The sequence below is a fragment of the Sesamum indicum genome, linkage group LG1 (assembly GCF_000512975.1).
Source record: "Sesamum indicum cultivar Zhongzhi No. 13 linkage group LG1, S_indicum_v1.0, whole genome shotgun sequence".
NCBI lineage: Eukaryota > Viridiplantae > Streptophyta > Magnoliopsida > Lamiales > Pedaliaceae > Sesamum > Sesamum indicum.
The window spans coordinates 14943730-14958793 of NC_026145.1; the positions used below are offsets into that span (position 1 = coordinate 14943730).

A 15064-nucleotide genomic window follows, 5' to 3' on the forward strand; every position below is an offset into this window, starting at 1 on the left:
TTCATATAAATTCTCTTTTTTGAAATGAAATATAAAAACTAAGCAAACACTCCATAAAGGAGTTTTTCAAGATCTTCATCAAAAAATTCATTTTGTTCTTCTTTCTAGGTTTCAAGGTAAGAATTTCTTGAATCCATCTTTAGGATCTTCTTCCATTCATGCTTTAATTTCTTGTGGTAGTTGTAGGATTTTTCTCAAAATAATTCCTAACAAGCTGTTATATACTTCAAGGGCTGTTGCAATTTTGGTTTGACCTTTTTCATCAATTTGTTGGATATATTTTTTTTAAATCTATATATGTTACTTTTTATCTAAAATTTAGGATTTTGGCATCCACCTATTTTAATTTTGGTAATCTATTTGTTGGAAGATAGTGAGTGATAAATAAAAATGATAAAATTTTATTAACAAAATTATTTTAATCAAATTAGATTGTAATAAGTGGTTAGTCAAAATAAACGGCACATGACAAGCTCGTAACACATGGATGGTAATCAATTGTGCCCAATATCCAGCTATGTCCAATCAATCGAATAGATCTCAATAATTGAAGTGGTACTGTATCATTTGATTGAAATGATATGTTTTTTTCTGGTGAAATGATGTGGCTTTTGGGTGAAATGATGCATCCTTTCAAATAAAAAAGTGATTATTCAATTCGAGAAGAGGTCAAACATTTTATAAACATATTTTCAATTGAACATGTATATTTGTAAATTAGAGTGTTTTAAAATCAATATTTTATCTTTTATGAAGAGTTTAAAAGTACTTGCAACTTTCCAGCAACTTATTCCCACCATAGAAACGAAGCTATATTTGCAAACGCCCGACCAATCTTACATTTATTTGTATTCCAACAACCCTTCTTTTAACATATTGAATGCAGCAGCAAAACAAGACTGACATAATTTGACTACATTAAGAAGAAAGTAAAAGAAATAGTGATGGGCTCAAGCTCTGGTTCCCGAGTTCCGACGTTCTCCGGTGAGGCTGCAGCTTTCCCGAATTGGTCGATAAGGATGAAAAAACATTTATTTTCAGAAGGGTTGTTGAACTTGGTGGAAGAAGGGTACAAGAAACCCGAGCCTGCAGAAATTCTTGCTGCTGCACAAATGAAAGAGCTGAAACAAGATATGGTGAATGATGCAAAAGCTTTGTCTCTAATTCGTTCCTCCCTCTCACCCAACATCGTTCTACGGATCTCTTCCGCAACCAGCGCAAAAGATGCTTGGGACACCATCCACACCATGTTTCACAACAAAACAACTGTACGTATTAAGCCCGTTTACTCTTAATTGTTAAGTTGTATAAACAGTTCAACACACTTAAATAAGGTGGTTTTTTTTATTTTTTTGCACTTAGTCTAATTAATACCGGATTTTTTTATTATTTTTTAATTCTGTCGCTAAATAAAGTAAATTTAGGAAAACCATTCAAAGGTAAATTGCTTTATTTTGAAAAACATAGAAGATAAATTACTATTATTCTTTTATAAGAGTATAAGTTAATCATTTATAATAACATTAAATCCACCCCTCAAAACAACATAGAAAATGATCCAAACATTTGAATGAAATCAATGTTTAATAACATGTTTCCGTGTTGCATATGTCAGGAGAATGAAGTTGGGAGTGGCAGTGAGGATAAAGTCACATATCTTTCAGGGGATAAACCTTTCTTCGACATGTTTCTGATGAGGTCCACAATGAAACCTCTTTGTCAAATGGTAAATCATTTTACCTTCTATGCAACAAAAGTTTTAATTTCATACATCATCACTCTCGTCCCGTATCTTAGAGTCATTATTTTTTGCCCATTGATTACATAATTTTTATTGCCGATCCCATAAATTATAAAAAAATCTTATTTTTAGTCAATTTATCAGATTTCATTAGTATTTTGATAGAAAAAGCACATGTTAAGCACACAATCGTTATCCAAAATGCTAAAAAAATCCTGCAACTAATGGGACGTACTTAGCATGTGCATTTTTGTTAAATATTAATAATATCTTATAAAGTAATGACATGATTATTATATGTATTTTTTTTTTTTATTCATTCGAATCATTTATATATATTTCAAACTTTATTAAGATTTTTCCAAATCGAGTGGAGTCGTTGCTGCCATCGACGAATCTCCAAGCGACGGTGAGGTGCTCGGGAAAAATCCATAAGATACATTTCTACGGGCAAAGGAAGCAAAAGGGGTTTGGTAGTGGATGGAGGCAATTCTTGGACCACCATAATCTAGTGGAGGGCGATGCTGTCGTGTTTGAAGTTATTGAAAGCAATGATTCTAATCTGGATCTCAATCTCCACATACTCAGATCTGCCCTTCCACCTGAGTTGGAAGAAGAGATTAAGAGGAGGAGAGCTGAATCAAAAGTTATTATAAAAGTTGATGATGATGATGAAGATGAAGCAGTCAGTTTGGTGATATGATATTCCATGTATGTTTTTCTGTATTGTGTTTGCTCTGAGAACTGTTGTGGATGAGGTGCAATTGTCTTTAAAAGCTGAGTTGATCGGATGGAATGAGATGCCAACACTATGTTCGTTTTTATTATTAAGTTATTTTCGGGACGAGTTAAAGCATACCTAATATTTGCCATCGTTCAGAAACATTTGTTTTTAACTGTTTTAGCATAAATACATACATATATATATACACCTACATATACATAAATATATATAAAAAAGAAATGATTTGACTATAAATAGTAATTTTTATCTCCCAAAACACAACATTAAACATATAATACTTATTTTAAATTATCCCCAAAAACAAATCCAAACATAACTACTATCTCTAACACATATTTATTTATCTTTATTTTTTTCTCTCTATCTCCACAAAATACTCAAAAAACGAATCCAAACAAAGTAGAAATATCTGCCGCAAGCACAGCCTACGACCTTGTCCTTAATTTGCACATGCATGAAACATGTCCCATTTCTTAAATTAACATTAATGTAATAAATTCAGGTAAATTATGTCCTAATCATTACATTTCGAATTTTAAAATTAACCGCTTTCTCAACGGTCGTAAACTGCCTGCTTCTTCCCGCCGGTTCCTAGTTCCTACGCCTCCATCAATTTCAACTGGCTGAACAGAGAGAGAACATACGAAATTAGTTCCTCAAAGTTTCTCTGTTTTTGGCAAGCATCAATCTGGCAGCCAGCCCTCCGCCGCGGCGCTTGGTCCACACCAGGCGTCGCCGCCACCAGCACCCCCGTATTTCCCGCCAGAAAATTCTGAATGGCCAACTCATCCACCGAATTCACATTTCACGACCCATTCCGGGAAATCCCGAGCACGGAACCGTCTTCATCCTTCTTTGTTGAAAATCCTACTCTTGGCCCTTCTAACCTTCCATCGCACAGCGAGCAGAATCCTTTGAATTGGCCGGATCATCATCTGGGCTCCGAACTGAATGATATTTTGGACCCAGAGGATCCATTTTCTGATCCTGTTATTTGGGCTTTCTGCAATGCTCCTGGTGATGTTCCCGGATCCTCTGGTGCTGGCCCTTCCAGGTTCCCTGGAGAAGGCTGCAGTACCCATGGCATTCTTGAAAATCCAGTTTCCGGAGATCAATCACTGCCACTTCCACTCGTTTCTGTTCCTCGAACTCAGTATAACTGCATTTGCTGTCAAGTACTTCGAGAGATTACTCATACTAACGGTGCGATTTAAGTGAAATTTTCTGAAATCCGGCCGGGGTTCGTAATTTTGTTTTCCTTTCCAATTAATTCTTTTGCTTGTTCATGCGTTCAATCTATCTGTGATCTGCTTCTGTAGGCATGAATGTGAAGAGGCTTGAAATCCACGGAAGATTTGGAGTAATTACTCATGCAGTTCTTGGGGAGTATGATTTTGATTCATCTTTTCAGGGCCAGGAGTTCCAGATGTTCGAGTAAGTTTTCTTCAACACACCGATGCAGTAGAAAGGGAAAAGAGGCCTGTCTTCATTTTCCAGAAGTTGTTGGGATTGTTTTCTTGTTTACCTGTTTTTGTTGGGCTGATTGAAATTTGAAACATTGAAATTCATTCAGTTTTCAGGAGGAGAGCATGCAGATTGTGAAGAAGTTCTTGATCCGATATTTTGAGGCGTGTAAACAAGAGGGCTATAGTACACTGCAAGATCCTCTCTCGACTTTCTACGACGCCTTATGCGTTGGATTGAATAATGAATGTGACGATCCAAATGATTTTCTTCAATTATCACCAGAAAATGCAGGTCAATATGATGAGATTCAAAGATGAAAATTATGCTCTAGTAATCAATGTTGATTGTAGATTTAGAGTGGTAGACTTTTCTAGCATAACTTCACATTTCGATCTGCTACATTACAGGTGATTTCCTGAATAACCAACAAGAAACGTTGAGGCAACCGGAATGCGGAAGCAGCCAAGGGGGGTTCATGAAGATCCCTCTATCGATGCAGGTTAGCAATGTTTTCTGTTTATTAACCCGTTTCAACTTTAGTGCTATTGACATTTTATAGATAGACATCACATGGTCGGTTCCAAGATTAACTTTTGCATTGTTGGTTATCAATAGCAGTGCCAAAAATTGTTCTAATTGAAGAAAAAGGTGTAGGATTTCTCTTTCAGTTTATTGTTGGAACTTCTGTAGTAAAAGTTGTATGCTGATGAGTTGGTGCAGAGGGAGAGAACTAGAAAACTGAAGCTAAAGGACTTTGTACATTACTTTGATCTTCCAATAGAGGATGCTGCCAAGAAAATGAACATATGCCCGACGGTGCTGAAGAAGGTATGCCGCAGAAATGGAGTGTTAAGATGGCCTTACAGAAAGGTCTATCTCTCTCTCTCTCTCTCTCACACACACACACACACACTCACACTAGCTTTGTTTTGTGAAATATCTCCATCACCATACAAATTACAGATAAAAAGTATAGAGAGAAAAATATCCAAGAAAGTGAAGATATTAGATGCGGGTGATGGTGGGGAGAAAGCACGGGCTCTAGAGGATATACAAAGGCATCAGCAAGAACTTGCCAAGGTTTATGAAGCATTCAATCAGTAGCAGCACTTTGACAGAACACTTATATTTGTTTATATATAATTATGTTTTTTCGTGTTCTCTATTTGTTCAAACACACAAGTAGGATTGTGAAATCAAAAAGCTTTTGTTATTTCCTATTGAAATTATCCTTGTATGCTTATTCATTCTTAAGATGAGCACATATGAATAAAAAACTTGTGTGGGCTGGTGTAATATATCAACAGCGTGAGCAGACTACTGTCGAACAGAGACATGCTTCATCAAAGACATACCAAAGAAACAAAAATAGTCAAGAACAGAACATGGTCGTCAACTGGGGTTGCCCAGAATCCAAATTGCACATCCAAGTTCATTCTGTACAAAAATGTCTTACAACAATAGGGGAAAATCTGAAAGGGAGCTATTCTTGGCTCAAGAAAACAACTGTTCTCAGATGCATGTATCACCAAGAATGACGACTGCCTATTCGCATCTTCCTACGGAAAGGTCTGCAAGCTTCAATGCTAAGATCAACGGCAGCTGCAAGAGCCATAAAAATGGCTGCATCCTCCACACACGTCACATGTCTCATGGCTAGCTGCACCAGGGGCTTGCTGCATTTGCCTTCCCCTTGCACTCTACAGCTCATAACAAACCCACCGGTAACCGGGCTCAGTGCCGCAAAATCTCCACTGCTCTGTGGACTAGGCACTGGAGTTGCTGCACCACGAATCTGGCGGTCGGTATCTATAAAGAACTCCCCACCCTTTTCCGCATTGATCAATAACTCGGACATGAGGAATTCACCACCCTCCTGTCCGTCGGAGAAAACATGAAAGCGGAAGCAAATAGAATCTCGAATTCCTCGTTCACGCCATACTTCGAGCTTTCCCCATGGCTGCCAGCTCTCAGGCCTGCATGCATCAGGGCGGACAATCAACCAGGCTCCTGGGTTGGATTTGGCAACCCAATCACAACCTGATGATGGAACAAAAGGAGTTGTTATGAATGCTGCTGCAACAGCCGAGCCAGAGAGATCATGTATCTTAACCTTCCACCCCTTCCTTTCTCTCCTCTCGATATCCTGGTAGGAACCATCACCTGAACTTGACCAGAAGGAGCTAAGTGGATCTACCTGGGATACCCTGTAAATTTATATTTAAAATAAGAAACAGATAGACATCATCAACATAGGCTATCAATTTGCAAATTCTATGGCACGGACATGTAGAGTGTATTTTTGGAAGATTGCCACAATCTTCGCCTACAATAAGGCACAAAATAGGTAGGAACTTATTTCCTACTTTTGCAATAAAAATTAGCAAATGAGTAGCCCCGCGTGAGAACCAGCCATGGAAAGAGCAATAAGGTTGTGATTTATAAGCTCCAAACAATCAAGAACTACCATGTGAGCCAGTAGGCATAAAGGAAAAACAAGCCTTCCGAGTCATTTACTTTTCAGGTCCAAATGAATAAGTTGGCTTCCAAGACACAGTGCAATAAACAACGAAAAGGTAAAAAGAAAATGAGCAAGCATTTCAGTATCACCTGTCCCGACTAAACTTGCAGCTGAAAATGGGCTGCTTGACGGTGCCTTGAAGCTGAACAACTTGTGGACTTAATTTAGTCTCATCTTCAAATTGGAACACGTATCTTGGATCAGGGTCTAGCTTCACCCTTAAATGAAGCTCTGCCCCTGGTTTTCCACTCTCCTGCCTGTTTTTGCCAATGCCAATCCAGCCACTGAAAAGAATAACCGGTTTTCCTTCGCCCCATTCAGGACCTACATTCAATTTAAATGCTCCAATCTGCTGCCTTTTGGTACCAACACCGCAGTGGCTGCCCTTCCTCCCTGTAAAGACCACTATCTCCAGACATGCATGAGAGGCATAGAAACATCCAGGTGCCAACAAGGCTTTCAAGTCTGACTCTTCGAGATAAAAGCTTGAGGCAACACTGTGAGAATTAGGAGTTGCTTCAGGAGATGATATAAAGGGGATTGGTGTTGTCTGGACAGGGAAGCCACGAAGACGAATCTCACATACACATGGAGAAGAGAATGCAGTAATACCAGATTTTGCGGCAGTAGGAGCTGTCCCGGGAATTCTAATCCCCAAAGACCCAATTGACAACCTAATAAAAGCTTGAGGATCCATTTCTGTCAGAAGTCTTTGTCCATTTTGCTGGAAGCTTGTTTTAGCATCAGATTAAAAGGTCTGCCACATAAACAACAGACAATTAGGATAGCATCTTGAATGGAAAGTAAGCTGAGTTATCACCTAAGGTATATAACTGAAGAACAAATATGCTTCACTCTTATTTGAAACCAGCCTTTTCATAGTTGAAATACATGAAGATTGAGTTTATCGTATCCTAGGAAAATCAATTCTCTCATATAAGCTTGCCCCACCAATCATGAGATTCATCATATTGATTTAAATCTCATTCACATTTACAAAATGATAAGAGGCAAGGTTATCCAATAAAGAAAGAAGGATAAGCTAAGAGAAAGAAAGGAAAGGAAAAATGGGAAAATAGTCCGGCAATCAAGAATTCATTTATTATCCTCCATATAGTAAAAGTTCAACCAATCGCATATATAGGCAAGAATCTTACAGCAAAATGATTTAAGTAAAGATTAGGAAAAAGTAACCTGGAATTTTTATATCTTCAATCACACTTAAAGATGCAATAAACTAACTTTTATGGATATACCCAATTATTTTTCTCCTTGCTTCGTTTTTGGAGCGCACTTTTATTCTTCAATCCACATTTGTAAAAGAAGTAATGAGACGGAAGCAGGGAACTTAAGTACATGTCATGTTTTGATTGTCTCTAGTTCATTCAAAAGCCCGTTTGCGGAACTATAATCAGAGCAAATTTGGTTTAAATAGACATTAAATTCACAAGATTTGGTAAACTCAGCTCGACTAACGGCCACATACTGCCAAGAGTTATGTGATGGATTCTTACCCCTAAGTGCAAAAGGAGGGAAAGTTTGCTTTCAATTAAAAGCAAATTTCGCCCGTAATAGCCGGAAGTAATCTCTACAGCAGCCTTAGAACATCGGCCACGCTCTGCCGAATTATTGGGCATTTACGACTGCCAATCTACTTCTAGACAGCCTTTTGCTTTCACCTACAATTGTTCACTAACTTGAATAGAACTGAACTAGAATTCCTGAAATCCTCCATTCATCTTGTTATCTTTCTTTTGTCAATTACTGGCTCTAAATTCTTGCTCAATTCTCACTCATCTTCGATTCCATACACACAGAAACCTGATAACTAAATCATTTCTTCAACTTACTCCTATAAAAATCAAAACTTGGAGTGATTTAATCTGCTCCTTCACCAAACATAAAAAGAAAAAGAAGAAGAAAAAACAAGAATCACAAAAGCGGTGAACAGTCGAGTACATGCAAACCGTAAAATACATCCCTAGACATAACCTCATAAGCAATCGAAAAGTCAAATTCACTAAAACCCCAGAAAATTACAAGCAGTTAAACACATTTCAAGAGCACAAGAAAAGCATGCAACTCCAAGAGCGAAAAGATTAACAAAAGAACCCACCTTTGCAATAAACAAACTCTTACTTCACCCCTGGGAACCCCACTCCAAAAATCAAACACTCGAGAATTCACCCCAGAAAGCTGCCAAATCCTGACGGGCTTTTCCCATACGAATTTCCCAATAAAGCAGGGTTCAAAGTCGGGACTTTCACTCTCTTTTCAGCAAAATACACACACACTGAAAATGGGTTCCCATCTCTTTCTCTCTTTTCTTCTGCAGATCCAAGAAAGATAATGCAGAGTGATCAAAAAGAGAGGGTTTTGGTAAACAAAAAAGCGGGAATGATTGGACCAGACCACCAAGAACAACCCCCAAGATTAAGAAGAATAATCACACAGGCTTACGCACAGATCACGAGAAATGCATAACTCTGTATGAATGCGTTCTTGGGCGGAAGATGTATGGTATATGGTGTGTGTTTATGTGCGTGTATTGTGTGTGTGTGTGCGCACACACACTGCGTGTATTTGTCTGCGCGTACGTTTTTTGGGAATGAACAAATTGGCGGAGAAAGTGAAGGAATATATATATATATAAATATATATATTGCTTTCATAAAATTACTTCTTCTTACAAACAACATGTATAAGTGGATGACAGACAACATTTCTACGTTTCTAGTCCAACATATACTGTACAAATATACGTTGTACGCTGCGATGCAATGTTTGTACTTTTTTTATTATTATTACATCAAGATTTCGAATTTAATTACGTTTATATTTAAGTGGATCTTCTCATTTATTACATTAATTAATTTATCGAAGTTCATATACGATGGTTAATAATCCTCGTGCGTTATTGTATTAATGTATTAAAATTTTCAATTAAAAACAATTAATTACTACTCCCCTCATTTAATACAACGAAATTACCATCAAAATTAATTAATTCATACATTTTTAATTTGATTCTAATTAAGCCCACTTTGTTACGGAATATTAAGATATTAAGATATAAATTATTTCTACAAAATCTCAATAAATATTATTTCGTAACAAATCATAATGACAGATAAACTAAAAGAAATGATCACTTGATTTAAAATTTTAAATTATTTAATATTTTAATACATCGTCCTCATGGACAAATTAAATATTTTTTTATGAATAAATAGCAATGAAATTTGAAATGTATAACTAAAAAATAGCATTTTTTAGGAACGAAATTTAAACTCAAAATCTTTTATTTAGTTCTATTATAATATTATATTAAATAATTATTTTATTTAAAATTTTAAATTGTTGGAGAGGATATTATATTTAATATCTAAACAAACATATTGGCTGGCGCAGATGGTAAATTCGAATATCGAATTTCTAATTAAATATGTAATTAATGTGTATGTATAGATATATACGTAGATATAGAAACAATGTAGTGTGTGTGTGTGTAGGGGGAGTGGGGTGGGGTCCTTTGTTGGTGGGGGGTAGGGGAATTGGATACAGCTGTAATCAACGCCTTTGTACATTATATACACACAATAGTTTCCAGAGAATGACTTCATTTTCTCAACTCTTTATTTTCCAAACTATATTACAATATTACATATATATATATGTTTACTTTTATAATAAGACTATTTTATTATAGATTTAAATATTTAATCATATTAGTTTTAATAATTATATCTTTGGGCACAGTAATTAAAATATTTGACAGCTTATAAGATATAAGTAAATCTTTTATAAAATTTCTAACCATGAACTTCTACATTTTCGTTTTCACCAAACACCTTTTAACGGGATTACATTAGAAAATAACTTCTGCAACAGTGGCGTTTAGACGGTTGTTGAGGAGTGTACAGTCGACTTACATTATATGACAATAACTGTTTTTTATAGCGGGATTACATTAGAAACATGACGCTTGTACTGTTGTAAGATTTAAATATTTAAGTTGTATTGGTGCTAACAGCTACAAAATCTTGACAAAGTGGTAGACGAGTGATCTAACAACCACACAATTATAATAATGGATTAAAGTAGGTATTCAATTTTTTTAAGAAGTTAAGTGATACAATTTTGATTATAAACTCAATTTATTTATGAGTTAGATGGAGGGGAATAGTTATTATTGTAATCATCATCAAAAGTGGTGTGTTAAGTACATGGGACAATTGTTAATAACATTTTTGAGGAAAAAATAATGTGTATTACACCTAACATAAAATCATGCTTAAATGTTGACAAATCTTTGTAATCATTCTCAAAATCAAAGCAACAAAAAGTTGACTAACCCATATAATTTTTATACATGAAGCCCATCATTGATTCCCATAAAAAATGTGAAAGCCAAAAAAAAAAAAATAAATCATTATTATTTTTATTTAAATCGAAATTAGTTAAATATCTAACAATATTTTTCAACTTTGGAAAGCTATAAAAATTTGAAAAAATAAAAAATATTTTTTTCTTAGAAATAAAAAATAATAAAAATTTTAGTAATTTCAGCAAGAACATGAGACAAAGATTTTAAATATATATATATGTAAAAAAAAGATACCTAGTGGGAATGTATTTTTGCTAGGGGACCAACTTTTGTAGAAAATAACAAGGACAGATCAAATCCATTTTGTTCCATGAGCATTAGAGCTCTAGTGCTTGGCAACATCTTTAAAAAAAAAAAAATGACTTGCATTTATATTCAATATATACTATAAAAAAAAATGATCATTCCTTACATAATAAATTCTAGAATTTAAAAATTATAGTAACTCAATACTATTTATTACGATCGGATAAAATTGATGCGAGAATTTAAGTTTTGACCAAGATTAATAATTAATATTATCTAGAGACTTGCAGAAGAAACAGCTAATAACTGTTGTGCAGTTGTGGTTAATTAGTATTCATCAAAATTTTAGTTTTGATAATAATAATTAAACATAATGAAAAGTCGTATTTCTTCTGATAATAATTGTCGGAACATAGTGTTTACCAATAGAATACCATCAATAAAATAGAAAAATATTGACGTATATGGAATTGAAAATCAAATGAAGCCCCAATCTTATCATTGAAACAGGACCTATGATAGAATTGTCGAACCCTGAAATCATGGGAGCTGATTGGTCCGGACTTGTAATAATTTGGAGAAACAAACAAAAGACAAATCAAGAGTGGATTTTGATGATTTATCAAAAGAGGCTACCACATGGGATCAATCTATGTACTAGAAAAAAGTTGGCAAGAAATGGCCAACCAAAAAGAAAACCCTTTTGGTTTTACTTTTATTTTTATTTTTAAAAGTGCCCAAAAAAGTTAAAAATAAATAAAAAACATTTCTATTCTTGTCTAAGTTGATGATATAATAAACTAGACATACAAAAGTTGATGATTTCGCAATACATGAAACTACATAAGTCTATTTATGTGGACAAATTTTGCCATCCTATGTTGTCTCTTAGCTACATTCATTTTGTAGCTACTAAAGCTTTCTTTGTGTTTTTTATTATTGTTATTCATTTTAATTTTTCGTCGATTTGAAAATGTGAAAATGTATTTATTCGTTTTATGCGTTTTTAACTGAAAATATGCTTATTATATTCTTACTTCGATCATTCCTTTTTTTTCTTATGTATGTATTCATGGAAACGTATTTCTATTATTAATTTGATTAACTAATAAGATATATTATCGATATATAGTAGACACTGCTAATATTTCCAAATTAGTAAAAACGTACAATTGTTAATTTCATTGGGATAAAAATGAGTTAAATACAATAAAATTATCTGTAAAAGTACCCTCAGATTATTAATATTTTTAAGGGTTTTTGCACTTTTAACTCGAGTGAAATTCGGTATAATATGACCCAATGACGTCAGTAAACGTAACAATCGTACAATCATCACTGAATAAACGGATCATGCTAGGTCATACACTCTAACTATTATTCGGAATATACTGTTCTCAAGTAATAGATATATTCTCTTAGTATATTTATTACTGTTCGACTATTCTCGTACAAATCGTATTAATATAAGCATTTAAAGTTACAATTAAGATCCACCAAACATTATTCTTATCGAATTTTGTGAGGGTCAGTTTGACATTTCAAGATGAAGTTCAAGAACACAAACTTAAAATCAGGAAACCTCAACATCGACCTCAAATCATATCGATATCTATATTAGGTGAGCATACAAAATAAATGCATAGAGTATTGATGAGCGACAGCTAATGAGGAAGTGAAGTAGCGGCGCATTTGGGCCCCAAAAGAGCGACTTTGCTGCCCAACAGCACATGGTAGCGCTTTCACCATCAGAATTCAATTCAAGACTACTTTCCCCATATAAACTCCCCAACAAAAGAAATAAATTAGGTGGACATGTCTTTAATTTTCTTATTATTAAACCTTTAGTTTAAATGGCAATGTTAACATTTCAATAAGATCTTCACCGATGTTGCATTTTAGGGATGTAAACGGATCGAGTCGAGTCGAATTAAATTGGATATATTATTTATTTTAAATTATTATATTTTTCAAGAATATATATATGTATATATATGTTGTCTTTTTGTTAATTAATTTAGTTAAGTTCGAATAATATGATATTTTTCAAATACAGTATGAACGGCTCCCCTACTTAAACAATATGAAATTCGAATTTGATTAGAATAAATGTATATGGTATTTAATATTATTTTTCCATTAAATTATTGATTGTGTAAGTCATGGATGGTTAATTGATTAATTCTTAATTGCTAATCAATTATTAAAAGTACGCAGTCTTATGATGTAATGATATGTAATTAATTATTATACTTATTAAAGAAATTAATCATTTTTGTTTTATACTTAATTGTTGACACATATTTTATAAGTCTTTGATGGGATAATAATTGTCCTATGCAGTGGTTCACGGTCGCATGATGATGTGCAACAACAAATAAAATAATTAATTCCAATAATACAAGAAATTAAGAAATATACATATATATATATGTATATATATTGAAAGCCGACGCTCGAAAGCAAATATATTATTAAATTGTGCATTAATTATTTAATAAATATAATATATTTGTCGCGTAACTAATTTAGATCGTACCAAATTTGACACATAAAAATTGGAGTTGCTTCAATTAGGTGAAATGGCGACATGTTTGTGAGTTTTTTGTAGACAAGATAATTATATACTTAATTACATTAAATTTTTATTAAATTGATCAGTATATTGATTCAATAAATATAATAAAATACTTTAATAAAATGAGATAAATCATCATATATTTGATAGGACTCGAACCCATAATTTTAAACTTATTAACGAAACTTCAATTTTAATAATTAGATTAAGACATTATGAGTGACATGTTTGTGAAGTTAAACTCAATAAAATGTAATCTCCCTCGAGATCCGAACAAGATTGGAGCCCAGATTTTATGATCAAATCCTTTGAATTTGTAGAATGTAGTAAGCTGTGTACTAAGTAGTAATAATCATACGGATCCGAACAAGATTGGAGCCCAGATTTTATGATCAAATCCTTTGAATTCGGAGAATGTAGTAAGCTGTGTACTAAGTAGTAATAATCATACGGATTCTCACACGCCTCCCAATCTCATTGTAAGAAGGATTATATTTATATTTGATGGATTTGAATTTGAAGTAATAATTTAAAAAAAAATAATTTTGAATAACTATATATTATAAAAACTAATTAAAAAAATTCATTGTAGAAGAATGTGTGATTGATTTATTCAACATTACTTCATCAAAAGTGTTCACCTTTTATTATTTTTTTTTTCGGAATTAATGTGACGTTTTGTTCGCAACGTGAAATAATTTAATACATTGATAGTTCTAAATCAGTAAATATAAATTATTTAAAAAAATTATCTATATATTCATATCCGTGGGACTCGAGCTCACAACCTTTAGTTTTGAGACCTACGACTCACAACTCAAGCAAGGCGCGATTGGCAAAGAAAAATCCGAGTTGTACTCTACTGATTTGCTGAATTTTCATGTGGAGGGAAACACATCTCTCTCTCTCTCTCTCTTTTTCTTACAACTTACAAGGAAGGAAGTATGTGAGAAGAATGAGGGAACTGTAGACATTATAAAATGCAGGTAATTTGTGGGGACAGTGGTCTTTAATGTTGAACATCACAAGTACTGGCTAATATTTGATGTGGACGCCTGCAATATGCGCATTCATTTTCCAACTTGATGAGTAGAAGCCTCAACATCTTAACACACATCTCCACACTACTTACTTACATTTAAGTATGCACAAACTCTTACAACATGTTACTAATAACTAAACTCATTCGTGTGACGGTTTATAATTTATCAAAATAAGTGGTCAATCATATGAAAAGTATACTATAATTATTATAAGATACTCTTGTTAACATGGAATCGTATCGAAAATTCAATCCGCTGGACAATTAATGAGATACGTTTGTTTGCGTATCTGAGTTGCATATTTGAGGATACATTCCATTACAACGTGGATTGACA

At 33.8% G+C, this 15064-nt stretch overlaps 3 protein-coding genes across 4 annotated transcripts; 2 read left to right on the plus strand and 1 right to left on the minus strand.

The window, feature by feature from the left end:
• LOC105168279 (B3 domain-containing protein REM16) lies at positions 1-2606 on the plus strand. 2 transcript variants are annotated; one of them, XM_011088301.2, is made up of 4 exons: positions 1-116; positions 887-1268; positions 1616-1726; positions 2097-2606. In XM_011088301.2, the coding sequence occupies exons 2-4, from the start codon at positions 945-947 to the stop codon at positions 2442-2444; spliced, it is 783 nt and encodes a 260-aa protein (XP_011086603.1). In that variant the 5' UTR covers positions 1-116; positions 887-944; the 3' UTR covers positions 2445-2606. The 2 variants fall into 2 exon arrangements, with proteins under 2 accessions (XP_011086603.1, XP_011086612.1); XM_011088310.2 differs by having other exon boundaries at positions 890-1268.
• Positions 3121-5558, plus strand: LOC105169981. The gene is made up of 6 exons (XM_011090545.2): positions 3121-3689; positions 3806-3920; positions 4060-4244; positions 4361-4452; positions 4674-4823; positions 4917-5558. Exons 1-6 carry the CDS (start codon positions 3263-3265, stop codon positions 5055-5057), a joined length of 1110 nt encoding a protein of 369 aa, XP_011088847.1. The 5' UTR covers positions 3121-3262; the 3' UTR covers positions 5058-5558.
• LOC105168293 lies at positions 5343-9095 on the minus strand. Its single transcript, XM_011088320.2, has 3 exons — positions 8591-9095; positions 6564-7231; positions 5343-6160 (listed from the first exon to the last, which is right to left on the minus strand). The coding sequence occupies exons 2-3, from the start codon at positions 7169-7171 to the stop codon at positions 5479-5481; spliced, it is 1290 nt and encodes a 429-aa protein (XP_011086622.1). The 5' UTR covers positions 7172-7231; positions 8591-9095; the 3' UTR covers positions 5343-5478.

Excerpts from the sequence above, each read along its gene's own strand:
- LOC105168279 (XM_011088301.2), top strand. The coding sequence starts at position 945 with ATGGGCTCAAGCTCTGGTTCCCGAGTTCCGACGTTCTCCGGTGAGGCT. Across the intron at positions 1,269-1,615 it reads TGTTTCACAACAAAACAACT|GAGAATGAAGTTGGGAGTGG; the intron begins GTACGTATTAAG and ends TGCATATGTCAG. Across the intron at positions 1,727-2,096 it reads TGAAACCTCTTTGTCAAATG|ATTTTTCCAAATCGAGTGGA; the intron begins GTAAATCATTTT and ends AACTTTATTAAG.
- LOC105169981 (XM_011090545.2), top strand. The coding sequence starts at position 3,263 with ATGGCCAACTCATCCACCGAATTCACATTTCACGACCCATTCCGGGAA. Across the intron at positions 3,921-4,059 it reads CAGGAGTTCCAGATGTTCGA|TTTTCAGGAGGAGAGCATGC; the intron begins GTAAGTTTTCTT and ends AAATTCATTCAG. Across the intron at positions 4,453-4,673 it reads AGATCCCTCTATCGATGCAG|AGGGAGAGAACTAGAAAACT; the intron begins GTTAGCAATGTT and ends GAGTTGGTGCAG.
- LOC105168293 (XM_011088320.2), bottom strand. The coding sequence starts at position 7,171 with ATGGATCCTCAAGCTTTTATTAGGTTGTCAATTGGGTCTTTGGGGATT. Across the intron at positions 6,161-6,563 it reads TGCAAGTTTAGTCGGGACAG|GGTATCCCAGGTAGATCCAC; the intron begins GTGATACTGAAA and ends ATAAATTTACAG.